We start from the raw sequence: 25,934 nt of genomic DNA, 5'->3' as shown, positions 1-25,934 counted from the left end.
GGCTGCCTGGCCCACAAAGTTGCCAGGAGTTGATTGTTTAAACTAGGGGTGCTCAGCCCCTGGTCTACAGGCCAGAATCAGCCCCCACAGCTGTCATCCAACCTATGGGGGTCCCCACAGGCCTGAAAAGTTACCAGTGGAAAGCAGTGACTATTCCTCTGCCACCACGCTTTCAGAGCTGTGAGGAGCCCTGTGGGCCAGATAGCATAACCCTGTGCACTACATTGGGGACCCAGGGTGGTACAGACCTGATCCAGGGGTGATGCAGGGCACCAGGGCTTGATCCTGGCATGCAAGGACTAATCCTAGCCCACAGGGCTGGTGCGGGGCCTGGTCTGGGTGTACAGGGGTCAGCCAAAGCTATGCCAGGCCCAATCCAGGCCACAGACCGACTCTGTGCCACTCACCTGGCCTGCGGGGCCAAACGGTTGAGCACCCCTGGATTAAATGGTACCATGGGTAGGTGGGTGAGAGCCCGCCAGAGGGACAAGATAGGCCAGGCTCCCTGGGACAGGAGCAGCATTCAGGGCAGCAATACTGCTGCTATCTCATTGACTGCCTGAGTCCTCTGAGCAGCCACGCGAGTGACTTGTGCTAGCCTACTGCCTTGCTCTGCTATGAGTGCAATTACTCAGCCTGCGGTGGCTTTCAGCCACAGCGGGGCATGGATGCATGCTGGGAAGTTCCCAAGGGCTTACTGACCAGGCAGGGACCGAGGCAGCTTTCCTGCTCAGAAGTCCATGGCCCCCTGTCCTGCAGATGGGGGAGTCTGGTTGCTTACAGCCTGGTCAGTGCTGGGCGTCTGGGGCCTCACCTTACTGCTGGAGTAGAAGAGAGGTGTGTGATGCTGCATTTCTCGCTCACTGACAAATCTTTCTTGTTCCCAGTTGTCACCTGTTGTTCTCAATGGATTCCAGTGAGTTTCCTGGTTCTTTGGACCCCCTTTCTCTGCCAGATAAGCCACTTATTGGGGATCTCCCTGCTGACATGGAGTTTGGGGAGGATCTCCTGGCCTCCCAGACTGCTGCTTCTACCCAGCCAGTCTCAGCCCTGCAGCCCCCTGAGATGGAGTGGGAGCAGTCCAAGCCGGTGACTTCAGAGAGAGACTTGGATATTCTGGTGAAATCAGACAGTCTGGCTGACCTAAGCAAACCAAACAGCCTTGATCTAGATCAGCCCAGTGTCCTGGATGTGCTGGAGAAACCCGGGGATTTGGATGACCTGGACAAAGCTGCCGACTTGATGGGTTTAAACAAGTCTGAGGACCTGGAGGGGCTGTACAAGGCCCATTCATCCCAGGACATGGCCAGCGAGCCTGGGGGCTCCTCTGCATTGCCTCAAGCAGACCTGGCTGCAGAGACATGGAAGGAAGAGGATGGGGAGCCCAAAACCAACCCTGGGGACTTGGAGGAGGACAGTGCCATAGCTGCTCCTGTGCTGAGCGATGGTGGTACCCCAGAGTTGCCCCAGGCGCCTGCTCCTGACCCTGGGGAGCAGAGCAGCACTCCCCCTGCAGAGGAAAGCACCACCCAACCCTCAGATCTGCCAGCAGCTCCACTGCAGCCAAGTCTGAAGCAGGTGAAGAAGACCAGATTGAAGGCCCCAAAGAAAAGCTCCACCATACAGAAGGAAGGGCCAGCAGCAGAAGAGGGAATGGAGCAGAGCCCAGATAGCAACGTGCCGGCCCTGCCCCCAGACCACGTTGGCGATGGCCAGGGGGAAGAAGGCAGCGAGGGTGGCAAACCCTCGCTGCAGGAGGAGAGTGGCACACCAGCAGCCCAGGATGCCACGCAGCAGCCAGCAGCAGGTGAGTGGGTGCTTGCACCTAGGGCTTGGGCTTTTGTGAGATCCCTGGCAGGCAGCCGCTGCCACCACTTCAGGCCACGGGGCTGTGCCTAGCTCTGTCTTGCCCAGTGGCAGTTAGTGTTGTTTGCCAACAGGCTGTCTGAAGCAGCCCCTAAAAGGTGGGTCTGGAAGCTATGACAGTCAGGGCCCTGCATATAGGTGAGTGTGCTCCCTGCCTGTGGGACCTTCTGCTCTGTTTGTCTGTGCTGCTGGTGGCTCTGAGGCCCCTGGGATGGGTCAATGGTGGGTCACCAGTGGCTTATGGGCCACTTCCCTGCTACAAACGCTGCAGTGCTGGGGCTATGCAGTGTTGGGAGGGACGTTTCTGATAGGTGGGCCTACCATCCCTGTCCCCCTCTGCAGGGAGCAATGCCCGGACCTGCCCAAGGCATGTGTCCCTGATGCAGCTGAATCTGCCTGGTGCTTTCAAAGAGAAGATTTGGCTTTGGGGCTGTGAGCTCAACCCTAGAAATATAGATGAACACCTTGCTGGGGTCGTTTGACCCCAGTACTCTTTCCTGCCACGGCAGGGGGTCGGACTTGGTGATCTGCTCAGGTCCCTTCCAACCCTACCAACTATGAAACTATGAAGAAGCTCTGGCCTTGGCTGCCCAGTATCCCTTGTTCCCCTCTCCCAAAAGCTGCCTTCCCCCAGCAGCATACTGGCTCATGCTGGGTCTAGGGCTCTTCCCAAAGCATGGTGCCATGTCCAGGACTTCCTGTGCAAAGCAGCCTTGTCTGTGGGATTTGTGGTCTCTCCAAGGTGTGCAGAGAGCCTGTGAGGGCAGCTCCTCTGTACTGGGCACTTCCCCTTTTCTGGAAAGAATCAAAGAAAGAGTTCAGGTCTCTTCTGTGTTTTCATTGCAGGAGATGGCCTGACCGGGAAGGGGAGCGAGCAGCCAACTGAGAAGGTGAGCAGAGTGTAGCTTGGTGCCTGTGTCTACGAGCTCCCAGGGCACCCTCTCCATGACCAAGCCCCAGTGAGGGACACCAGCTGTCTCTGTCTGTACCATGTCCAGTTCTGGTAGGAAGGAGCTTGCGTGCTTCCTGTTGCAGAGCATGGCCCAGAGGCCCCCTCTGTGCTGTGCATGTGGCCTCAGTCTGTTACTTCCATGCTGCTGCCAGGGCACCTTCCTTAGCGGCCCAGTCAGCATCCCCACATGGCTAACCCTGGCTACGACCTTGGCCTGGCCTCAGCACAGTTTCAGGGGAATGCGGCCAGGACCCTGGTGGTCCCCAGGTGCTGTCCTCGGTGGCTAATCCAAGTGTTCTCTGGGTGTCTTCTAGGAGCAGAAGAGAAGCGAACGAGCCAGGAGGTCAGAGGCAGCGAGGCCTGAAACTGTGAACTCCTCTGAGAGCAGTAAGTGGCTGGGCCTGGCCCAGGGCCTGGGCTTAGCCTGGGAGCAGAAGGCTAATGAGAGTGGGGTAGAGGTGCTGTGAGCAGACCTAGGGGAAAAGCACAAGAGCTTGGGCACTGACTGCCCTGTCACCCCAAGGCAAATCTCTGCCCCACGGTTTTCCATCTGCACACAGGGATGTTGGTCCTGACCTTCCCCTGGGATTGTGCACAGTCTGTCTGCATAATCTCAGCTCCATCTGCCCATCCAGGGCCTCCCCATGTAAAGCACCAATGAAGCATCCTCTGGGGATACATCCCAGGAAACAAATCCTCCCTAGTGCCCCCTTCCCAGCTGGGGCAGCCTGTCCTGTTGGGGCTATCTGTCGTTGCCGCTATGCCAGCAGGGGTCTGGAGACTCTTCGTTGCGGGGCCTTTCCTGAGGGGACGTGTCCGGCCCTAGTGTGAGAGAGGCAGGGCCTGCAGCCCTGTGTCTCTGTGCTCATCTGCACAGAGAGGAGATGTGTTATTAGAGGCTGCCTGTGTCCTGTGTTGGAAGGGACTGAGGGAAGCCAGCCCCAGGACCTGCCCCGTTGTCTATGAGCACTGTGCGTCTCTCCAGGCTCCTCACAGCACCCCCCTTTCCCCGTTCAGTTCCAGTGTCCGACGAGGACTCAGACGCGATGGTAGATGATCCCAATGATGAGGACTTTGTTCCATTCCGCACACGGCGCTCAACCCGCATGTCCCTGCGCACGCAGATGGCCCAGCGCGCTGCCCGCTCCACCGTCACCAAGATGACCTGTGCCCACTGCCGCACCCCACTGCAGAAGGGGCAGACAGCATACCAGCGCAAGGGGCTCCCTCAGCTCTTCTGCTCCAGCTCCTGCCTCACCACTTTCTCCAAGAAACCTCCTGGCAAGAAGATCTGCACCTTCTGCAAAAAGTATGTGATACTTTCCCTGCATTGTGCCTTCAGCCCCATCTCCACAGCCACACTGGCCATTTAGCCTACCCCTACTCCGGCTCTTGTGGTCCCTGCCTACTTGCCTTTTATGCCCCTCTCATCCCTGCCCCATCTGTCTGCATGGTCTCATTCCATCTACGCATCCAGGTGCTTCCCAGGTCCTGCCCCACCCTCCTCATGCATAGCAGGCCCCGCTCCCCTCCATGCCCTTTCCTGTTCTCAATCCCCTGCCCTCTCTCTCCCTTTAGTAGCCCTGTCCTGCTCCCCTTGGCTTCTGCCCACTGTGTGTCCTTGCCCACTGTTTCTCCCTGCTGTCCTGGTGGGAAGGGCAGCTCTTCTTGCACTACAGCTGTCTCTCCCATGTGCTGGAGCAGGCACATGCCTGCACTGATAGCTCCTGCCCTTTCCGCCAGGGAGATCTGGAACACCAAGGACTCTGTTGTGGCCCAGATTGGCTCAGGCGGCTCTTTCCACGAGTTCTGCACCTCGGCTTGCCTCTCTCTGTATGAGGCCCAGCAGCAGAGGCCGGCACCTCAGCCTGCAGAAGCCTCTGACACCAGCCGCTGCAGCGTGTGTCACAAGCCTGGTGAGGTAAAGGAACGCCTGGACTGCTAGTGCTTGGCTCAGTGGGCTCCAAAGCTGCCTGCTCTCTCTGTGGCTGGAGCTGGAATTTGTGCCGCTGCCTGAGTTGGCCAGGTCCCTGTGAGCCTCCCATTCCAGTTATGGGACCTTGTTGCTTCTTTCAGAGCCATATGCTGGGACCTGCCAGCACCTGACCCACTTGGCGCTGCTTCAGGGTGTCAGCCTGGGGCTCAGGCTCCTGCCCACGAGCAGATATGGGCTCCTCTTCAGATGGCTGGAACCTGGGGTTGAGGAGGACTAGTCCAAAAATGCAGCTTCTATGCTGCTCCCCTCTAGCTGCCCCCATGCTTCCCCTTGGCATTCGGCTTCCCCACCTGGAGCAGTAGCCTGCCTTTCTGGAGGGACAGGAAGGCTTGGGGGCTAGGCCTTTGCAGGGTGCCTTTCATGTGTGGAGGGAGGCTCTGCCAGCCCAGCCTGAGGGGTGACTGGTGCCAGTGTCTGTGCAGATCCAGCACGAGGTCAGCAACGGGAACGTGATTCACCGCATCTGCAGCGATGCCTGCTTCACCAAGTTCCGAGCCACCAAGGGGCTGAAGACCAATTGCTGTGACAACTGCGGGCTCTACATCTATAACAAGGGGCTGCCGCTTGAGTATCTGTTCCACGAAGGCCAGCAGAAGCGCTTCTGCAACTCGGCTTGTCTCAACAGCTACAAGAAGGTGAGTGCATTGGGTGGGATAGGGGAGATGTGTCTGTTGAACACATCCCCTTCTCAGGGCTCCTGCCAACCTCCCCTGCTCAGCACCAGAGCTCCCTCTGACAGCAGGCAGCACTGAGCAGCCCTGGCTACTGCACCTGAACCTGCCAAAGCTTTACGGCAGATCTGCAGTCCCTCCAGAGCAAACAGTGCTGGTGCACCGAGACTATTTGCTCTGCTGGAACTGCAGACTTCAGGCCTGTCTCCGAGGCCAGCTGGAGCTCGGTGCTGGATGGGGTGAGCTGGCGTGGAAAGCAGGTTTGGTCATATAACGTGAGCTGGGCACCTCTAGCCCAGCCGTTTAGCCAGCGGCAAATCCCGAGGTCTCCAGAGTCCAGAGCTGGTTCAGTCCTGCACTCCTCATGCAGTGTAGAGTTCATGTAACTAGCCCAGGCCCTCTTTGTCCCCCAGCTCCATCCTGCTGACCCTGGTGTCCGCCCAGAGCACCTGCATGCCTGTGCAGGTGGACTTCCAGAGTCTGGAGGCAAGCACAGGCTGCCCAGTAATATGAGCTGCTGCTCCATCCCTAGCTATGGGGACCTGCAAGCTGTGGGTATATGGAGCAGCCCAGGCTTTCACTTCGGGTGTCCTGGGTCAGGTACTGGAGAAAAGCTGCCCTGAAGGTAGAAGGAATGGGAGGGGACAAGCACGCTGGAGCCTCTGTAGCAGCAGCTCTTCTCTGTGCTTGCAGAAGAACACTCGTGTGTACCCTTGCATGTGGTGCAAGACTCTGTGCAAGAACTTTGACATGCTGCCCAATGTGGACCGGTCAGGGCGCACGGGCCTCTTCTGCTCCATCTGCTGCACCACCTCCCACAAAGTGAAGCAGTCGGGCCTTGTTGGTAAGAGCTCCCCCAGCTCCACAGCACCAGGTCGGGAGGAGTGGAGGGAGGCAGTGTTGCACACTATGGGGTAGAAGGAGCTTGGATCTGAGGAGACCATCCCTATCCCCCACACTCCCAAACTGGAGTGCAGGGGAAGCCGGTGTTGCAGCTGCTCTGGCCACCCAGGCTCTTTGCAGAAGCTTGGGGCCTGTCCTCTGGCGCACTCCCTGCTCAGATATACCAGGGAGCCCTGGCACAGTCCTGTCCACTGGAGAAGACAACAGTGGCCCTGGCAAGACTGGTGCATGCATGAGGCTCCTGGTGCCACTGAGCTGGCATGGGAACTGCAGGCTGCTTTCCCAGGTGAGCCAGAGCTGCACCACTCCCTCGCAGGGGTCAGCTCTCGTCCCCTGGGACAGTGCATCTAGCCTTGGAGAGCTTTCCTGGAGTTCACTTGTCACTGTAGTATGTGAGCATTGTACCCACAGACAGACCTGGGGGTAAGAGTACAAGGGCTTGGGAACAAGCAGCCTAGCACTGGCCTCTCAGGCTGCTGCACTCACCATCTCCTCTCTGACTCGCCAGGTCCCCCTAGACCCTGCAGCTTCTGCAGAAAGAGCCTGTCCGAGCCCTGCTATTACAACAAGACAGACCAGGTCGTGTACCAGTTCTGCAGCCCCAGCTGCTGGACCAAATTTCAGGTACTGAGATACTCCAGAGCTCCCTTCCTCCATCTGTCCCAGCAGAGGCTGAAGCTTCCTCAGTTTCCCACAGGGAAAACACATAGGAAAGACGTGCTAGGGCACTGGATCATGGTCACAGCTGCACCTGGTTGGAATGCCATGCCGTGCCCCGGGGCTGGGTGTGAGTGGAGGTTGGTTGTAATGTGCCCGTGTGGCTGCAGCCTGTGGCAGCTTGAGGCCCGGGTGGCAACTTGCATGGTGTGTTTCTGTGGAGATGCAGCAAGTGCTTCGCAGTCAGCAAGCACATGCTGTGGGGTCAGGAGCTTCCCAGTCAGCAAGCACACACTGTGCTGTCAAGACTGAGTGTGAAGGACAGGGTAGAAATGAAATGCTTTCTCATTTCTTTAGCAGCTGTGGAGGGTGTTCATCTGAGCACGCTGGAAGGTGTTTTCTGATCACTTAAAGGCACCAGACCCAGATAACTTGTACCTGATGGCCCTGAAAGATGGGGCTGGGATCTTTGACCTGTTGATATTAATTTTCCAAACATCTAGAATTTCCTCCACGTTCAAAGGAAACTGGAGGAACGGCCTTGTTGTGCTATTGTTCCAAAAGGGCATGAAGGGGTCCAAGTCAGGATAGGCCATTACCTGAGGTCAATCCTGAGCAACAGAATGAAAAGTCTGAGCAGAAATTCAGTCAATAAAGAATTAAAGGAGAAAGACTAATTGAATGCCAGCCAATGTGGTATTATGGGAAATAGACTGTGGTGTCCTCTCCTCTGAGATCAAAAATGTGCTTGGTAACAGTAACAGCACAGATTTAATATCTGTAGATACTGTCTTTTAGTGCTCTGTGTTCTGATCAAGACGAACACAGGTGTGCCATTGAAACACCTGTGTGTGGACTGGCTGACGAGTTTCAGAAGGGAGCTGTTAAGGAGGAATCGTAAAATGGTTCCACAGCAATTCACCTTAGGCCCGGAGCCATTCAACATCCTTGCGATGGTCTAGAAACAAATATCAAATCATGACCGATCAACATCTGCAAGTGACTCGGAGATGTGTGGAGAAGTGCATGATGATGAGGGACGGCAGCGGTACGGAGCAGTCTGGATTGTTTGGTCATCTGGGCTCACTCACACTCAATGTTTTTAAGTCCTATCAAAGGCCAAATCCTGCCAGCACCTGACCTGACGCTGCCCGAGAGCAAAGCAGGCAGACGCTTGCAGAAAGAAACTGGAAAGCAGGGTTGTAAAAAGGCTGTAGGGAGGAGAGCCTTTTCAACCAGCTCCACCCCAGCCCCATGCACCATTGTACCTGAAAGGGCAAATGCAGTCCTCAGCCGTATGAATAAGAGGGCAGTGAGCAGGAGCAGGAGGGATGTGCTGGTGCTGTGCAGCGCCGGTGAGACCAGTTTTGGAATGCTGCATACCGATCGGCATCCAAGGCTCTTTGGAAGATGGTGAAACCTTGAAGAAGGCACAGGAAAGAGCCACAGCAACAGCCTGTGGGGTGGAAGAATGCTGAATGACTTCAAGAGCACAATTTTTTCTGGTGTGTCAAGGAGGAGGTGGCTTGATTACCAGGTATAAGCACTTTCCCAAGAAGGAAATACCAGGTATCAGGAGGCTTTTGAACTTGGAAAGATGGACAGAACAAGAACCAGTGGCTGGAAGCTAAAACCACAGCAATTCAACTTAAACATCACACCCGAGTAATCATGAGAGCAATTGAACCCTGGGCCAAAGGGTGGATTCTCTGCCTCTTGTGCCTTTAGCTCCAGCCCAGATGCCTGCATGGAGGTCATGCTTTAGCCAAGCACAAGTGGCTGAGCTTCGTGCAGAGGAGATGGCATGAATTCTCAAGCCTGTGATGTACGGGAGCTCTGGGTATATGAACAAATGGGCCGTTCTGACAATATGACCTTTGAATCTTTGTGTGGCCAGGCTTGAGGCTGGGTAGTGGATGCCATAGGTCTGGACAAACGGGCACCAGCTGGTGGATAGAGTGGGCATGCTCTGTTCTCCACGTGCTCTGTACTCTGGAGCTCTCTGCTTTTGTTCCCTACAGCACACCAGCCCGGAAGGGGGCATTCACCTGAGTTGTCATTACTGCCACAACCTTTTCAGTGGGAAGCCAGAAATCCTTGACTGGCAGGTGAGGAGGAACAGCAGAGCCTTGGTTAGATTCCTTGCTCTGCTCGGAAGAGGAGGTGGAAGGGGTAGTGCCGTGTTGGGCAGTGGCAGCATGCTGCTCTGAATGAACTGGCCCAGCTATGGGTGGGAGGCACCACCCTGAGCTGTACTGTTCGGGTGTTTGGGACTTGCAGGGCTGGCATCTCCCCTGCAGCCCAAGGAGGATGCCTTGCTGCTTGGGCTCTGTGCCGGGAGCCCACGGTTCCCCTTGGCTCCCAGGGCTGGCACAGCTGACCCAGGCTGCGCTCTGTTTGGCAGGATAAGGTGTATCAGTTCTGCTGCAGGGACTGCTGTGAGGACTTCAAGCGGCTGCGAGGTGTGGTGTCCCAGTGCGAGCACTGCAAGCAGGAGAAGCTGCTGCATGAGAAGATCCGTTTCTCTGGCGTGGAGAAGAACTTCTGCAGCGAAGGTACCCAGGGAAAACACATGCAAAGCGGGCTCCTTCTGCCAGCCCTGTGGCTGGGGAGGGTGGGGGCCTGGCTGCAGACCTTGGGGAGACTGTGCAGCTGCCACCTGGGGCAGGGCCTTGCTGCGCGCTGAAGGGAAGATGCATCGGAGATGGGTCACTGTCCGGCCAGGACCTGGGGCCGAGGCCTTGCCATATGTCCTGTCCGTGGGGAGGGGTTTCTCATTGCTTTTCTCTCTCTGGGGCTGGGGGAGACAGCAGGTGGCAGCTCCGCTCCTCCTGTCAGCACACACATCTACACTGCGCCTGGGCTGGCCCGGCCTGGCCTTGCTCTGCCTGCCAGGTTCCTGCACACAGGAGGTTGGAGGCGTCTGTGTGGAGTCAGACTCTTCCTAGAACCATAGAGGTGAGAGATGGCAAGTCCCCATGAGGTCTCATCTTGTCCCAGCCCCAGGGGCCAGTGCAGGATTGTTACTACAGTGCGTTCTGTTGTGTCTCGCAGACCTGGCTGCCAGTCTTGTTTGGGTCAGGGAGCCCCCAGTACATCCTGGGAAGGTTTCACTCCTATTGTTTCTCCGCAGGGTGTGTGCTTCTTTACAAACAGGATTTCACCAAGAACCTGGGCCTGTGTTGCATCACCTGCACCTACTGTTCCCAGACCTGCCAGCGGGCAGTCACCGAGCAGCTGGAAGGCAGCACCTGGGACTTCTGCAGTGAAGACTGCAAAAGCAAATACTTACTGTGGTACTTCAAGGTCAGTATTGGCACTGGCAGCTGCCTGCCAGAGCTGTTGTAGGTGCCTCATCCAGAGCAGTGGGTGTTGCTGTGGGGAGCTTGCACTGACGGGACACTGCTGTGAGGGAGCTCACATGGTTGAAGTCCCCAGCTGATGCTGCCAGAGCACCACACTGCGGACCTGACAGGGCTGGATCCGTGGCCAGTGCCGTCGTGGAGAATGCCAGCATGCTGTAGCCCCGGGCACTGCTGGGGGGAAGCTCGCAGCACTCTGCCGTGCACTCCCATCCCGCTGGAGCACGTCTGCATTGCGCCCGGAGTGAGGGTGGCTAGTGACCTGATTTTCTCTCCTGCGATCCGGGCTTTAGGCAGCTCGGTGCCACGCCTGCAAGCGTCAGGGGAAGCTACTGGAAACCATCCACTGGCGGGGGCAAATCAAACACTTCTGCAACCAGCAGTGTCTGCTGCGGTTTTACAATCAACAGAACCAGCCCAACCTGGACACGCAGAAGGGGCCCGAGAGCCTGCTGAACAGTGAGTAGGAGGGAGGGGGGGACCTGCACGGCTCCACCCCAGACACAGCAGGGTGGAGGCTCCCATGGCTGGGACTGGACAGGACGCTAGGGAACAATCCTGCACTGGCCCCCGGGGGGAAGGACTGAGTGGGACCTCTCGGGGCATCTCCATCTCTAACGTCTATGGTTCTATGACACACAGGGCCCAGACGGGAGGAGCCGGTGCCAGCGTGCTGCCTGTAGCTCTCGCTCTTAGCGAGGATACTCAGGGATTTAATGGGCGACTCCATCCTCTTACCGCATGTTGCCAGCGGAGAGCTCCATTTACAGGGTTAGGGGACAGCATGGTTGGACTTGCCAATCCACCTGCAGCCCCGCATCACCTCCGAGCTGTGACCTTCTCTGAGCTCATAAGCTAAGCAGGATTGGGCCAGGTCAGTGCTTAGATGGGAGACCTCAAAGAAAAGCCAGGGTGCTGCAGGAGGTGGTGCTGGTGATGCTGTAGGTGGGGCTCTTCAGGCGGCCCCCTAGGGCAGACAGGCATGTTGAGCTGCAGCAGGTGCTTTTCTTCCCTCCAAACAAAACTGGAGCATTGAGCCTGTGCAAGGTCACGGGAAGGCAGGAGCTGCTTTCCCTGGCTAGCGAAGGGGCATCTCTTGCCTGTTGTCCATTCCTTGTTGGCAGTGCAAGTTAGCTGGTCATGGGCAATGGCAGTGCTTTGGGATCCCACAGGCTGGAAGGTGCTGGCAGCATAGCTCACCTGTGGGATGCTGGACTTGGCCTTGCTTACTGGGCCTTCTGGGCCCAGCCGCCTCCCCTAGCTTTGTGCAGGTTTGGAAGCTGTCCCGGCCTCCTGCCAGACATGTACCAGATATGGACTCAGCATCAGCCATGTGGGCTGCCCCACACCCAATGACCTTGGGGAAGCCACTGCGTGGGACCCAGGAGGCATTAAGCCCAGCTCAGCTGGACCAGGGAGAGCCTGCTGTGGCAGAAAGAGAACCCTGCCCTTGGCTCTGGGCCCTCTGTTGCCTGGAGGCAGGGACACGAGTGGGCTGAACCCAGCATCACTCGTGGCCCCAGGAGCCAGCGGGATAGCTGGGCAGCTCACTCGGCAAGCTGCTGTGGCAAGAGCTACACTCCTGGCAGTTAGCGAGGTGCCTGCGCATGGCCTCGGACACCTGTCTGTCCTGTGCTGGAGCAGCGAGGGGGTGTGGATGTGGCCTGCCCCGTCAGGGGTGAAGACAGGAAGGCCTCAGAGGTTCTGTACTGGGGCCCCGGGATTTGGAAGAAGGGCAAGGACCCAGAAGCTCTGGGAACCTGGATAAAACACTTGTGGCGCTGCCAGTCCTGAGGGGTCCAGAGGCCAAGGATCCATCCAGGCAAAACCGCCCAGTTCTCCCACCAAGGCATAGCACTGCATTCGCTGCTTCCCAGCACCTGCGCTGCCTCTGCTGCATCCTGGGCCTGCTGAGCCAGAGGGGCACACGGCTGCACTACCCAGTCCGGTAGAACGGCCCAGTGTGCTGAAGCCCCTGCAGCCCCCTCTTCTGAACCTGCCCAGAAGGCCTCCCATGCTCAGGAATGCCTGCACCAGCGCCCCTGCCAGGGAGCCATTGCCCGTGCCCCTTGGCCCCAGGCAAGGCTCCTGTTGCACCTCAGACAGACCTGGAGGACCTGGGCTCTGTCAAGCTGTTCACCCAGGGCTGTTCATCCATCCTCAGGGTGTCTGGGCTGCTTTTCCTGCTGCTTCAAGTGGCTAGTATGCGTCTTGCCTGGACTCGGCAGCGCAGTCTGGGGCTATGCAGATGAGGGGCATTGGAGCCTCCTGAGAAGGGCTGGATGTTGCAAGGCTGCTTCCTCAGTATAGGGTGCATGCTTACCCTGAAGACGTGGTGGCACTGAAGGACCTTCCTTGCCTGCTGGCCCCATCACCAGGATGCAAAAACTCAGGAGGTCTCTGAGCACTCTCCCCGGGCTGCTTGCTCATCTTCCCTGCTCTGGAGTTGCAGAAGAAACACTTGTGGGCGAGCTATACTGCCTGGCGGATTTCTTGGCGGGTGGCTCATATCTTCCTCAGGATGCAAGCCCTCTCCAGCGTCTTGCAGGATAGCTGTCACTCCATCCGCCCAGCAGCCTCTGCTCTGCCAGGAACAGGCAGAGTCCAGCTGCAAGAGGCTCTGCCCTGATCGAGTCCTTCCGCGTGACTTCAGTGGGAGTTTGGAGCTGCCTAGGCCTCCTGGCAGATGAGCATGAGGGAGGTGAAAATACCAGGGACTGGATTTCAAGTGGACCTGGCCTCCATCGCTTCTGCTGCTGCTTGCCCAGAGTCTTGAGAAGCTAATACTGCTTCCGTGGGATCCAGAGACATTAGGCCAGACTCGGCTGTAAAGGAGGGCCTGCCGTGGCACTAAAGGTCCCACCTAACAGAGCCCTGTTTCTGGGCATGCTTGAAGGTGAGGCCATGAACAGGCAAACCCCAACGTCGCCTGTGGCCCTGGAAACCAGAAAGCGCTTACCCAGCGAGCTCAATTCATTTTGGCACAGGCTCCTACTGGTCACTGGTCTCTAGCCCCTCAGCATCCCAGCATATTTAATTTCTTTGGCCCTGCAGCTTCTCCTGGCTGCAGAGCAGCTCAGGAACTGATTCACTGTGGTCAGTGAGAGGCCTGAGGCTCTGGCCACCAGTCTGTTGTGACTGCTGTCAGCTCTGCACAAAGCCTCCCAAGGAGTTCTGGCTTCGTGGTGGGTCCTGCTCCCCCCTGCCGGCCCAGCCGACCATGTTCATGGCATGTGAGCTGCCTAAATGAATGCTTTGGCCATGGCTGTCCACTGGCAGCTGAAACCTGGGGTGGGAGCCAGGACCCCAAGATCCTTGTAACCCGGGAGCCAGTCCCATCGCAGCTGACGGAGCAGTGCTCAGTTTGGCCCTTTAGCACGTGGGGCCAGGGGGAGAAGCTTTCCGGGGCCAGTTTTCTTCCTGCTGCAGAGATGACTGTTGCTGCTGGTGTGCCCCATAGCCCTGGCATCGCCCACTCGGGTGCAGCTCTTAGAGGCAGGCTGGTTCTTCTTTCTGCAGAGGAGGGACATGAGTGCTGGGTCCCTGGAGGCATGCAGCTTCTGCTGCTGGGGTGGCTGCAGCCTACGTTGGACCCGGCCAGGACTCACTCTCTTGCCCTCATTGGGGTTGATCCACAGGCTCTGGGCCTGTCTCCCTTGCATGTACCCGCAGCTTTCCCTGCATTTCCTCTGTGGGGTCCAGGCTCCCAAGAAAGCTGCTCCTGGAGCCCAGCTGAGGGGGAGAGGAGATGGGTGTTGTGGTGACCCTCGCTGCTGCAGTCCGATGACACGGGCTGTCTGCAGTGGTTGTCCCTGTGCCAGTAGAGTGGAGGCACTCCCCAGGGGCCTGCTGTCCGACCTGTGTGGGGTGAAGGCACTGTGCTCACAGTTCAGCTGTGCCCTGGGCAGTCCCAGGGACCAGTCCTCCATGCTGAAAATGAGGTTGGAGCAGATGGTACAAGACCAGGAGAAGCTCGGCGCTGTCTCTGCCTGATGCATTTATGTTTGAGGGAGTGGACCCTTGGCTGGGCTGTCTGCAGCCCAGAGCCAGCCTCACTCTTGGTGCATAGGGGGCTGCTAGGTCCCCTCCAGCACCTTTCTGTTCCAGATTTCAAAGCACTCTGCAGAGGTGTTCCCTGGCCAGCAGCAGGAAGGAGGGATGTGGTTCTAGTCAGGCCGCCAGCCTCCAGTGGAGGAGCTGGGGTGGAGCTTGGGCCCCTGCGAACAGGGCTGCGCTGCAGCAGCCCGGGGAGACGGCAGGCTGGACGCATGGGGTGGAGTGCAGGGGAGAGCAGAGGTAGCGGGAGTGACGGGACTGCCGAGGCCCAGGGCCCTCTGAGCTGCTCAGGTGAGGGACGTTCTGGCAACTGGTCACCTCTCCTGGGACTGGCCTGGGCTCTGATCAGAGACCCTGCCTTGCTGGCCCAGGTCTGCAGCCACGTCCAGCCCCAGCCGTGGCCCTGCCAGCCTGCAGGCACCCACAGAGGAGTGGAGCATGCAGCTGGGGCTGATGACCCTCTCTTTGCCTTGCAGGTCAGACGCCAGAGCCAAAGCCGGCTGCCTCTTCGCAGCAAAAAGCAGAGACAAACACGGTGAGTCTTGAATAGGGAGCGGATGTCCTGAGGGTGCATGCACGGGGGTGCCCAGGGAGAACCATGGTTGCCCCCAGCCTGGGATTCTGTCAAGTGAGAGCAGGGCCCAGGGGTTGCAGGGTGGGGACAGCGTGCCTCATCCCAGGAACAGGGTCTAGGTTGGGCTGGGGGCAGCACGGAGGTCTTGGTGCTGGTGGTGGAGAGTGGCCAAGCCCCGTGCTCAGATATGGGGTGACAACCAGGCCTGGGCTGTGGACTTGCTTATAGATCCTTGACGTGTGCCCAGGGGCCGTCTTTCCCTGCCCTGGCCTGACAGCTCAGTCCCAGTGGCTGTGGGCCAGAGCTCCTTCCTGCTTGACGAGGTGGGCTTGCCACTCGGGTGTCACCAGCCCCTGGGCTTGGCACTCCCTTGGCCAGGTCTGGCCATGACCTGCAGCAGGTGCCTGCCCCAGCATCATGGAGAGCAGCAAGGGGTCTGGTCCCGGCACTGTGCTGCACTGGTGCAGCAGGCAGCACTGCAAAGGTGGGCACTGGCTGCCACGGCTTCCAGGAGTCATCCAGCCCTGGGGGCTGGGAGTGTCCATTGGCTAGAGGTGGTCTTGGTTGGAGCCAGACACCAGCAACCCCTTTCTGGGTTATTTCAGGTGTCTGCAAAAGCCTTGTCGGCCCAGGTGTCTGCTCCCCCACCACCCCCACCACCGGTTCCAGCCACGCCTCGCAAAAACAAAGCTGCCATGTGCAAGCCCCTGATGCAGAACCGTGGTGTGTCCTGCAAGATCGAAATGAAATCCAAGGGGTGTCAGACGGGTGAGTGCGGTGGTGCTGTTGGGGCTGCACTGGGTGCTGGGGCCTGACTCATGTGACTGGCACGGTGTGGGTTCTGGGAGTGTCGGGCACCGCGGGTTGCTGGGAGTGGACCAGCAGGGCACAGCGGGAGCAGCGCAAGGCTGGCAGATACCCAGGGAGGGGCCTGCACCTTTCTCAGAGCATGGAGAGGTGGCCCAGTCTCCACACCACTTGCTTCTCTTGCCCCACGTCTGCTGCTCATCTTTACAACTCCCAGCCCCCCGCCAGCCCTGCCACAGCCCAGCTCATGCTGCGCAGGAGACAGTCAAGCTGGGCCTTCCCAGCTCCGATGGGTTCTCACCCTACATCTGGGGGGTCAGCCTTCCCTATCATGGGTACAGCTGGCTGCCAGGGCCCTGGGGTCCATGGGAACAATGTGGGCTGGCAAAGGGCTCTGCCAGACCAGGGAGCCTTCAGAGCTCTCGTGATTGTACCAGAGTCCAGGTCCTGCAGAACTCTGGCGGTCTCAGGGCTGTGGGGCGGTCAGTCCCAACCCAGCAGGAGTGCTCTGTGGGGAGGGCTTGGCGGCGGCAGCAGCAGCCTGCAGCCTGGCTCTGCTGCCCCACCTGGGCTGAGCTAGGGGAGCGGATGCCAGCAGTGTGGCCCCCCTGTGCCATGCCAGGGAGGATGGTGTGTGGAGGACCCCTGCCAGCCACACCTGCGGGGCTGAGCATGACTGTGGCAGCCCCCGTGCCTGCCCTGCTGCCAGGGTACTGATTGCGGTCTACCCCCAACAGAGGCAGATTGGAAGCCCCAGGTGATTGTGCTGCCAGTCCCAGTCCCAATCTTTGTGCCTGTGCCTATGCATATGTACTGCCAGAAAGTACCCGTGCCTTTCTCCATGCCTGTCCCGGTAAGTGATGCTCCTTCCCCCAGTCCCCTCTGTGAGCACCTGCTCTCTCCACCCTGTTGCCAGCAGCAGGGAGTAGGGCCAGAGTTTCTCACTTGGCAAAAGCCCCTCTGACCCTGCCTGACATCACACTGGTCCCAGGTGCCTGTGCCAATGTTCCTGCCCACCACACTGGAGAGCACAGATAAGATCGTGGAGACCATTGAGGAGCTGAAGGTGAAGATCCCATCCAACCCCCTGGAGGCTGACATCCTGGCCATGGCGGAGATGATCGCAGAGGCAGAGGAGCTGGATAAGGCCTCCTCCGACCTGTGTGGTATGTTCCACCCCTGCCTTGGGCTTGGGAATCCCTCTCCAGAGCTGGACAGGGGGCCCCACTGCTCCTGGAGCCAGCCTGCTGCCCAGGTTTGGCTCTGCAGTCTGGCATGGGCCAAGACTTTGTTAGCCGTAGCTGAGCAACCATGCTCTGCAACCAGCATGTGCAGGAAGAGCCATGCTCTAGCAGGATGATGACCTCCAGCTCTGTCTGGTAGAGCCTGTAGTGCAAGCCATTACTGCCGCGGCTCTGGCTGGCTGCTCCAAGGTCCTGTCCTGCAGTGGAGCTCTCCTGGGGCAGGCACCAACTTTCCCTCCCATGTGGCCAGTGTGCACGTGGACTTAAGGGTTCCTCATGCCCTGGCACCTACTGTGAATAAGTCTTGCTGGCTCAGGCTGTGCCCGAGAGGCTCAAGGAAGAAGCCCCAGTGCCATCCCAGGGAAGCCTGGCTGTGACCAGCGCTGCCACCTGGAGCCAGCACGTGGCACAGGGCCTTGGCTGGCCAGAGCCTGACTATCCCACCTGCAGCATGGCCTTTTGGGGAGCAGGGGGAAGGCACGTCTCATGTGGGCTCTTGAATGGCTTCCTTGTTCGCAGACCTGGTAAGTAACCAGAGCGCCGAGGGCCTGCTGGAAGACTGCGACCTCTTTGGGCCAGCGAGGGATGACGTGCTGGCCATGGCTGTTAAGATGGCGAATGTGCTGGATGAGCCTGGCCAGGATCTGGAGGCCGACTTCCCGAAGAGTAAGTGCTGGGCGGGGGTGATTCAGGTCCATTGTGGGAGAGGCCGGGCTCACTGGGGAGACCTGGCTATAGGCATTGCCCCTTCAAAGGGGATGCGTGGGCTGTCGGGTACAGGGAGGGCACGGGACTGCAGGCAAGAGGAGCTGGTGAGTGGAGAGGGATGTGGAGTTGGCATGTCCTGCACCAGAGATCCAGGAGGAAGTGGGTGTGGAGCATCTGCATCAGTGTCAGGGAGTCACCGGGGCCTGGGCAGAACCTGGAGCAGCCCCTGAGGGGCACAGAGTGGGAGGAGGCACCATTTGACAGGAGCTGTGACCAGGATGCAGGGGAGGCTGAAAACCCAGTCTGCAGGAAGGAGACCAGCAGGGAAGAGGGTGAAGGCAGCTGTGCCCATTGCCTAAGTGCAGAGCTCCCCCAGCATGGGGTCTGGTCGGGAGAGATTAGCTGCTAAAAGGCACGGGCAGGAGTGTGGCTGCAAGGAGCAGTAACATCCCTCAGAGTCAGCATGACCACTCTGAGCTGGGACACAAGCTGTGCTGGGCGCCAGTGCAGCCAGTGACCAGCTGCAGCAGAGCCGGCAGGCTCTGGACTGTGCCGTTCTTGCTGGCATCAGAGCAAGGAGCAGACCAATCCCAGGGCAGATGTTGGAAGCAAGCAGGGGCAGGAGGCCTGGATGGGCAGTGTCCATGTGCCCAGGGCTCGATGGGCAGGGAGCTGGGGAGGTAGTCGTGGGTGGCAGAGGGTGCTCCAAGCCTGCCCCTGGGGCACCCCAGCGAGGATGCCACCTCTTGACCCTAAATCCTGCTGTGCTCCTTGTTTCCCTCCAGATCCCCTGGACATCAACCCCAGTGTGGACTTTCTCTTTGACTGTGGCCTGGTGGGACCAGATGATGTGTCCACGGACCAGGACCTGCCACGTGCTGTCCGGAAGGTGAGTGATTGTCTAGGCCGGAGCTGCCAGCAGCTCAGTGGGCGCTGCCTGCTCGGACCCAGCCTGCAACTTCTGGGGACTGGAGCCATGCCACAGAGGGAGTGGGACCAAGCATGGAGCTTCCTCCTCAGCCCCCTGCTGCACCCACCTGCACTGGAGCCAGCTTCCTTCACAGGGGCACTGCTTGTCTGCAGTAGTGGAACCCAACACCAGCCTGTGGGGCACCCATACTTGCACCTTATGGTGCCAGCACAGCCCTGGCACTGGACTGGCCCTGCTGGCCTTGTGGGAAGGCTCTATTCCCAGCTGCAAGCATAATTGTGCCCTAAGCCAGGGCCCAGTGCCTTGGAGCAGTCCCCTGAGCGTGGGCAGGGGCTGCAGCTGGGATAAGCGGGAAGGCGCAATGCCTGAAGTGCTGGGAAGGGCAGCGTCTGCCACAGTGGCAGCATGCCCAGCCCTCCCATGTGCTGCTCTGTAGGGTCAGAAGCGCCTGGTGCTGTCCGAAAGTTGCTCCCGGGACTCCATGAGCAGCCAGCCCAGCTGCACGGCACTGAACTACTCATATGGCGTCAATGCCTGGAAGTACTGGGTGCAGGCCAAGTACGCAGGTGGCGAGACCAGCAAGGCGGAGGAGCTGCGCTTTGGGCGTAAGTGCCCTGCTCAGGGCAGGCAGGGGCTGTGGCACTGCTGGGCCTCAGGATGCTGGAAGCTGTTGCAGGAGCTGCGGAAACCAGCCTGTGCCAGGCCCATTCCAGCACCAGGGCCTGGGACAGCTCTGTGCTCCCTGCCCCAAGTGCCTGCGGCTGAGACCAATGCTGCTTTCCCCACAGCCAAGCCCATGCGCATCAAGGAGGACATCCTGGCCTGCACGGCCGCCGAGCTCAACTACGGCCTCGCCCAGTTTGTTAAGGAGATAACGCGGCCCAACGGTGAGCGCTATGAGCCGGACAGCATCTACTACCTCTGCTTGGGCATCCAGCAGGTGAGGTGGCCTCCCAGCCTGTAGCCCCTCCAGCCCCATCAAGGGACCCTTTGGGCCTGGCTCTTTCCTGAGGCTGAGAGCCCTGCAGCCCCAGGAGGGTGGCCATTCAGGTCCCTCTGCACGGCCTGACCTGTACTCCCTTCCCTCTAGTACCTGCTGGAGAACAACCGCATGGTAAACATCTTTACGGACCTCTACTACCTGACCTTCGTGCAGGAGCTGAACAAGTCTCTGAGCGGCTGGCAGCCCACGATCCTGCCCAACAGTACGTGTTGCAGGGCTGCGCATGGGCCGGGCTGGACCAAGGCACAGGTCTGCCCTGACCCTCCGCCAAGGTTTAGCCTGCCCTGACCCTCCGCCTTCCTGCTGTGGGGAGGCAGCCTCCATGCTGCCAGGGTCTGGCACCAGAGCCAGCCCACTGGTCCTCAGTGTCTTGAGCTTGCAGTACGCAGGGGGGCTGGTGATGGAGCTCTGGCTGCATGTATGGCCTGGCTGGAAACCACCCAGTGGAGCAATGCCCCGGCACCTGGCTGCCACACTCTGACCTCTGCAGTTCCCAGCCCAGAGCACTGTGGCCTCACTGGCTGGCTCTGCTATGCTAGTTCCCAGAGTTATGTGGGAGTTAAACTTGCCCAGGTGCCCAGCTCCTGTCCAGGGACCTCTGTCCATCCTGGCCAGTGGCCATCCCATCCCTCATGATCTGGGCCCTTTCCACATGTGCCAAGCCAGTGGTCATGCCACCTGGCCCATACTTGCGGTGCTGGCAGTCCACTCACCTGCCGTGTGGTGGCAAGAACTGGTGTGTATCCATCCGGCCCATGGCTTCATCCCTCCCTCTACCTCTGCCCTCTCTGTCCTATGTGGGGTCACCTCCCAGCTGTCTTTGTGGTTGGCTGTAGGATTAGTGTCACATGCTGTGGCTTGAGGCAGGGCTGTGAGGCTGGTGTCAGTCAGCCGGGACGAGGACTACAGCGGCAGAACTCCCCATATCTGCCCATGCCCATGCTTCCCTGCCCTCTCTGCCCTGCAGCAAGGGGCTGAGTGCTTCTGGCCACAGGCTGGGCTGTGCCATTTCAAGCCCTACTGTGGGACAGCGAGTGACTGCTTCCCTGTGTCCACAGACACGGTGTTCTCGCGTGTGGAGGAGGAGCACCTGTGGGAGTGCAAGCAGCTGGGCGTGTACTCGCCCTTCGTGCTGCTCAACACCCTCATGTTCTTCAACACCAAGTTCTTTGGGCTGCAGACAGCAGATGAGCACATGCAGCTCTCCTTCACCAATGTGGTGCGCCAGGCCCGGAAGTGCACCACGCCACGAGGCACCACCAAGGTCGTCAGCATCCGCTACTACGCCCCTGCCAAGCAGAAGAAAGGCCGAGGTAGGCACTGGACCACGGCCCCGGCCCCGGCCCCCACCCTAGCCCCCTTGCCCAGCCCAGCCTAGCCCTGACTCCAGCCTCTCCCCCTGCAGATGGAGGCCTGGGGAAGCGAAAGCGAGAGGAGGAGACACCCATCCTGGAGCAGCGCGAGAACCGGATGAACCCGCTCCGCTGTCCTGTCAAGTTCTACGAATTCTATCTCTCCAAATGGTGAGGCCCTGCTGCTCTGCCCCTTGCTGTCCCCCACGCCCCGGCCTGCCCTGCGGCACACAGCCTGCTCTCGCCCCAGCCCTGCCCTCCCCTGCCAGGGCCTGTGCCACGCTGCCCACAGGGACAGAGAGCTTGTCTCCTCCCCTCCTGCTGGGGTGGTGGGGGTGACCCATGCCCTCCTGCCTGTCTCCACCACGGATGCTGTCCAGGGCCCCAGAAGAGAAGCCCACACCCAGCTGCTGGGTCCTTGCTCTGCAGGAGGGCAGAGAGTGCCCTGAACACTCATCCAGGCCTCTGCCACCTCCTTTGCTCCTGGCAATGGATAGGAAGCAGCTGGGGAAGCCAGGGCTCAGCGTGCCCTGGGTGGAGTGGGGGCAGGCTCTGGTCAGCCAGGTCTTGGGCCCTGGGGCAGGTAGGGAGAGGCAGAGCCTGTACAGGGGGCCAGAGCCAGGCCTCACCCTGCCGCTCCCCTCTTGCCGCAGTCCCGAGAGCCTGCGGAACCGGAGCGACGTGTTCTACCTGCAGCCGGAGCGGTCGTGCATCGCGGAGTCGCCCCTCTGGTACTCAGTCATCCCCATGGACCGGAGCATGTTGGAGAGCATGCTGAACCGCCTCCTGGCTGTGCGCGAGATCTACGAGGAGCACAGCCGGGCTGGCGGCCTGGACGACGACATGGACTGAGCCCGGCCCACGGTGCCCTGTCCGCTCTGTGCGGGGAAGCCACGTCCCCCTGGTTCTTGCTGCCCACCCACGGGGACGTGAGCGGAGCGGCCTGGCATGGGGCTGGTGCTGCTCCCTGCCCCGGAGACCAGGGCGCTGTCCTGCTTATCTGTATCAGACTGAGACATCCCTGCCTCATGCTAGGGCTGAGGCCCCAGTGGGCCCTAGCATCCAAGCCCTACCTGCACGCTGCCTCCCAGCCTGGGCCTGGCTGCGGCAGGGTCCTGCCCTGCCCCTTCCTGTCTTCCCAGTGGCTGCAGGCCCAGGGGAGCCAAGAGCCCGAAGGACATGCTGCTGACAACCCTGCCTTGGCACCACCCCCGTTGACTGTGCCAGGGCTGCGGCAGCTCCCCATGGCTGTTCCCAACCTGGCTCCCTTCCTCCATACCCCCCAATGTGTCATGTGGCTGCCACGGTGGAGAGGCCAAGGCCAGCCGAGGGGTGGGAGGCTGGGCTGGGCCCAGCAGCCTCTGCTGGAGGCTCTCAGCCCTTGGGCTGCTCGCTGCCTGAGTGGCAAGCTCCCAGCTGGGGACAAGAGCCCTGCCCCAAACGTGGGGCCCAGGGATGGGCTCTGCAAGGTGGGGCTGGCCTGTTCCTCAGGGCAGCAGGCCTGGTTCTGCTGGACAGGAGAGGGGTTTGACCTAGAGCATGGGGCAGCCCAGCCAGGGCTGAAGGGAGCGGGGGCCTCTCTGGTGCCGGGGGCGGTGGGCATGGAGCCTTCCCTGATGGGACAGTGGGTGCTGGCAGGGTATGCCCTGGCCAGGGCCTGGCTGTTTTCTCCAGCTTGTCGTCTCCTCCTGTGACACGGAGCTCCCATCCTCTGCGTGCAGCTTGGGGGCACAGGTGGGCATTCTGCAGGCCAGATGGGGGCTGATGGCACCCCCTTGCCCAGGGGGAGCAGGGATGCCCCTGCACCTGCTGGAGCAGGGGGTCAGACCCCCTCGCATGCTCGGGGCTGGAGAGGCAGGCTTCGGCTGGCCACCTCTCCACTCCTGTCTCCCCACTAGCCACATTGGCCCAAGCCCCTGACCTGCACTCTGCGAGCAGGGGTGGTGGCACCTGGCCGGGTCTCCGCTTGCTCAGCCCCCGCTTTGCTGCCCCAGCTCCCACCCCTTTGTGGTGTTTGAAATCCTCCGAGCTGTCAATGGGGCTCGGCACTGCCTGACGAGCCTGTACATATTGTCCTGGGCCTGGTAGGCCCTGTCCTCTGTGTCCATGTCAAGCGTGAGCACTCACTGGTCTTGTCGTAGTGATAACGGGGCGCTAGGACGAACCCTGTGTCTGGAACCATTCATTTCAATAAAGACGCAGAAACCTGGTTCTGCTGGGCTGGTTCTGCTGGGCAGGAGAGGGGATTGACTCAGAGCATGGGGCAGCTCAGCCGAGCAGCAGGGAGACCGCTCCTGCCACCGCGCCCCAGAGCTTGCCTCCCGTGGCTGGCCTGAGCATGGCAGAAGCTGGCCTGCTCAAGCCAGGGGGTCACCCACCTATAGCCCCAGCTCCCCCCAGCATGGTGCCCTGGCCCCCTCCCCTACGAACCCCCAGTTGCAGCCTGGGTCTGTAGCTGCCTCGTGTAGGGCATGGGCTGCTGCTTGGTCCCAAGGGGCATCCTACCTACCCTCTGTCCATGCTGAAGTGGGACCAGTGGTGCCCCCATGGCTGCCAGGAGGAGGCAGTGCCAGCACCAGCACTGGTCCCTGTGACTTAGGGCCCCCTGGGCCTAGAGGAGACCCAGCGCCTTGCTCTGCTGTGATGCTGGGGTAGCTGAGCTCCCTGTGGGGTTAGCACAGCCAGCCTTGGACACCCCATGTGTGTGTTCACCATTTACTAATTGCAGTGCAGGTGCCTCACGGGCTGGGGGGCATAGCCTGTGGGCAGAGGAGGGAGCTATGGAGGACACCCCAGCACTGCTGGGGTCCCACAGTGCTGGATCCCGGGTGGGAGCAAAGAGGGCCAGTCCTTACAGCCAGCCCTGCCCAGTGTCTCCCCAACCCCTGCCCAGCTTGGGGAACATGTCAGGCAGGGCACATCCAACAGCAGGGCAGGAGGGGCAGTGGGGATTCACCCTAGTACCTGGGACACACCCAGTGCAATGTGGCTTCCTCACTTGGCCTGGGCCCAGCAGCACTGCTACCAGGGCCATGGTGCAGGGCTGGCCCTGGCTCCAGGAGGGCTGCTCCAAGGGGATCACCCTGCACCTGCACCCCAGGCCTGCTTGGCTGTAGAAAGGCTGTCTGGGTGCAGGCTGGGGCTGAGTGGCTGGTGCTGCACAATGGGACCAGCATTTCCTGGCAAAGGAACCTGGAGACCAAAAGGTAACCATGGAGACGCAACGGGCTGTGCACACTACAAGGCCTGGGGCAGGTCTGCGGGGTGCAGCGCTGCACCCCGTCACCCAGCCAGCGCAGCAACAGCGTGGGTGCTGAATGGCCAGGGGGCCAGGCTGCAGGGGCGGGGGGGGCTAGCAGGGGATGCTGCCCAGCACTGGGGCCAGTCGCTCCTCTGGGGCTGGGACCAGGCCCAGGCAGCTGTTCTTGCCGCGGCACCGCCTGAGCCATGGGGCTGGCCCCAGGGACGCTGTGGCAGCTGCAGGGTCAGGCTGGCACCAGAGGGGCAGGGGGCTGTACCCATCTGGCCTATTGGGCACTGTGAAGCTGGGCAGGCAGAGCCCTGGGGCCTTGCGGTTGCCTGGAGGCTGCTGGCTGTGGGCCTCCGCAGGGCTCCGGTGAGGCCGAGGTGGCACAGCTTGACCAGAGTGAGCAGCAGGGACAAGCCAGCCACAGCCAGGGCGAAGACGGTCTTCTCGGTGGTCTGCAACAGGTAGCAGTTGACAGTGTTGCGGCAGGGCCAGCGGCTGCAGCAGCAGAGGGGCTGCAGCTGGAAGCCCTAGAGTGCGCGCTGCCCTGCCCTGCCCTGAAGCCTGCCTCCAGCAGTGCCTTGCACACCACAGTGCCAGCATAGGTCGCAGCAGGGCCCTTGGCATGCCCCCAGTGCCCTGCCCCAGCCCCCAGCACCGTGGGCCCAGCCCCTTCAGCTGCACGAGCTGCAGGCTGTGGTCCAGGTAGACGAGGCTGGGTGTGGAGATGAAGATGATCTGCAGTGCCCAGAAGCGTAGCTGGGACAGGGGGAAGGTGGCACCATAGCAGGCGCTCTGGCAACCAGCTGCTACCTGTTGCAGGCAAAGCCGGCCGCCTTGTCCACCCAGGCCCGCTCGGCCACTGCGCCCAGCACCAGGATGCAGAACACAGCACGGTGAGCCACACCTGGCCCACCGCCGTGGCATGCACCTGTGTCTGCTCCAGCAGGCTCCAGTTGCCCATTGCTGCACCCTGGCTGCCGGTGCCCGCCCCCTGCAAGAGAAACCGGCTCCAGAGGTACGCACAGCCTCTCCACAGTGCAGCCTCACTATCCCTGTTACACGCCCCAACCCCACCTGCCCCCAGACCCTCTTCCCCAGCCCCGGCACCTGCCATCCTAGTGCAGGGTAGGCTGTGCCATAGCCATCACTCCAGCACCCAATGCAGCCTGTGCTGGAGCACAGCAGCTGGCAGCAGCTCGGGCTGGGCTGGGCTGGGCTGGGCTGGGCTGGGGACTCTGGTCTGGACCAAGATTGGAGGTGGGGCGGGGGGCACCAGGCCTCCTGTGGGGCACTGCTGCAACAGCCAGCCCCATGCTGTTCCTGCTCAGACTGGGTGGGGGCAGGCAGGGGCCAGGGAGAAGGGTGCAAGGCCATCTGTGGGGCTGGGCGGAGGGGCTGCAGGGCTAGGGCACACTAGCACCAGCACTGATCCTGGGTGCACCTGGACAGCGCTGCCGGGCCACGCTCTGGCCCTAGGCGCCCTCCCGACTCGCCACATGCAGGTTCGTGGAGCCGGCACTGCGTTGTGCCACCCTTCAGCTGCACCTTGGCCCACAAGCAGGTGTGTCCGGCCAGCCTAGCGTGTGGCTGGGCCCTGGGTGA

At 60.5% G+C, this 25,934-nt stretch overlaps 1 protein-coding gene across 6 annotated transcripts in view; it reads left to right on the top strand.

The window, feature by feature from the left end:
- ZMYM3 (zinc finger MYM-type containing 3) overlaps positions 1-23,291 on the top strand; it is a 32,189-nt gene extending 8,898 nt beyond the window's left edge. For 4 of the 6 annotated variants that reach the window (XM_059732962.1, XM_059732959.1, XM_059732960.1 and 1 more), the window contains exons 2-25: positions 888-1,807; positions 2,713-2,756; positions 3,133-3,205; positions 3,836-4,127; positions 4,562-4,739; positions 5,237-5,449; positions 6,179-6,329; positions 6,897-7,012; positions 9,067-9,153; positions 9,450-9,600; positions 10,179-10,351; positions 10,701-10,866; positions 14,940-14,998; positions 15,643-15,805; positions 16,582-16,697; positions 16,836-17,010; positions 17,608-17,754; positions 18,582-18,685; positions 19,164-19,332; positions 19,516-19,667; positions 19,818-19,932; positions 20,789-21,043; positions 21,121-21,253; positions 21,736-23,291. In XM_059732962.1, the coding sequence (XP_059588945.1) occupies positions 907-1,807; positions 2,713-2,756; positions 3,133-3,205; positions 3,836-4,127; positions 4,562-4,739; positions 5,237-5,449; positions 6,179-6,329; positions 6,897-7,012; positions 9,067-9,153; positions 9,450-9,600; positions 10,179-10,351; positions 10,701-10,866; positions 14,940-14,998; positions 15,643-15,805; positions 16,582-16,697; positions 16,836-17,010; positions 17,608-17,754; positions 18,582-18,685; positions 19,164-19,332; positions 19,516-19,667; positions 19,818-19,932; positions 20,789-21,043; positions 21,121-21,253; positions 21,736-21,934 (4,332 nt within the window). In that variant the 5' untranslated portion in view covers positions 888-906 and the 3' untranslated portion in view covers positions 21,935-23,291. The remainder of the gene's footprint in view (positions 1-887; positions 1,808-2,712; positions 2,757-3,132; positions 3,206-3,835; positions 4,128-4,561; positions 4,740-5,236; positions 5,450-6,178; positions 6,330-6,896; positions 7,013-9,066; positions 9,154-9,449; positions 9,601-10,178; positions 10,352-10,700; positions 10,867-14,939; positions 14,999-15,642; positions 15,806-16,581; positions 16,698-16,835; positions 17,011-17,607; positions 17,755-18,581; positions 18,686-19,163; positions 19,333-19,515; positions 19,668-19,817; positions 19,933-20,788; positions 21,044-21,120; positions 21,254-21,735) is intronic. The other 2 variants (XM_059732963.1, XM_059732964.1) reach the window with 2 other exon arrangements.
- Positions 23,292-25,934: the final 2,643 nt, after the last annotated feature.

Source organism: Alligator mississippiensis, chromosome 8 (genome assembly GCF_030867095.1).
Source record: "Alligator mississippiensis isolate rAllMis1 chromosome 8, rAllMis1, whole genome shotgun sequence".
Taxonomy (NCBI): Eukaryota; Metazoa; Chordata; order Crocodylia; family Alligatoridae; genus Alligator; species Alligator mississippiensis.
This window is presented reverse-complemented; position numbering and strand designations above follow the sequence as displayed.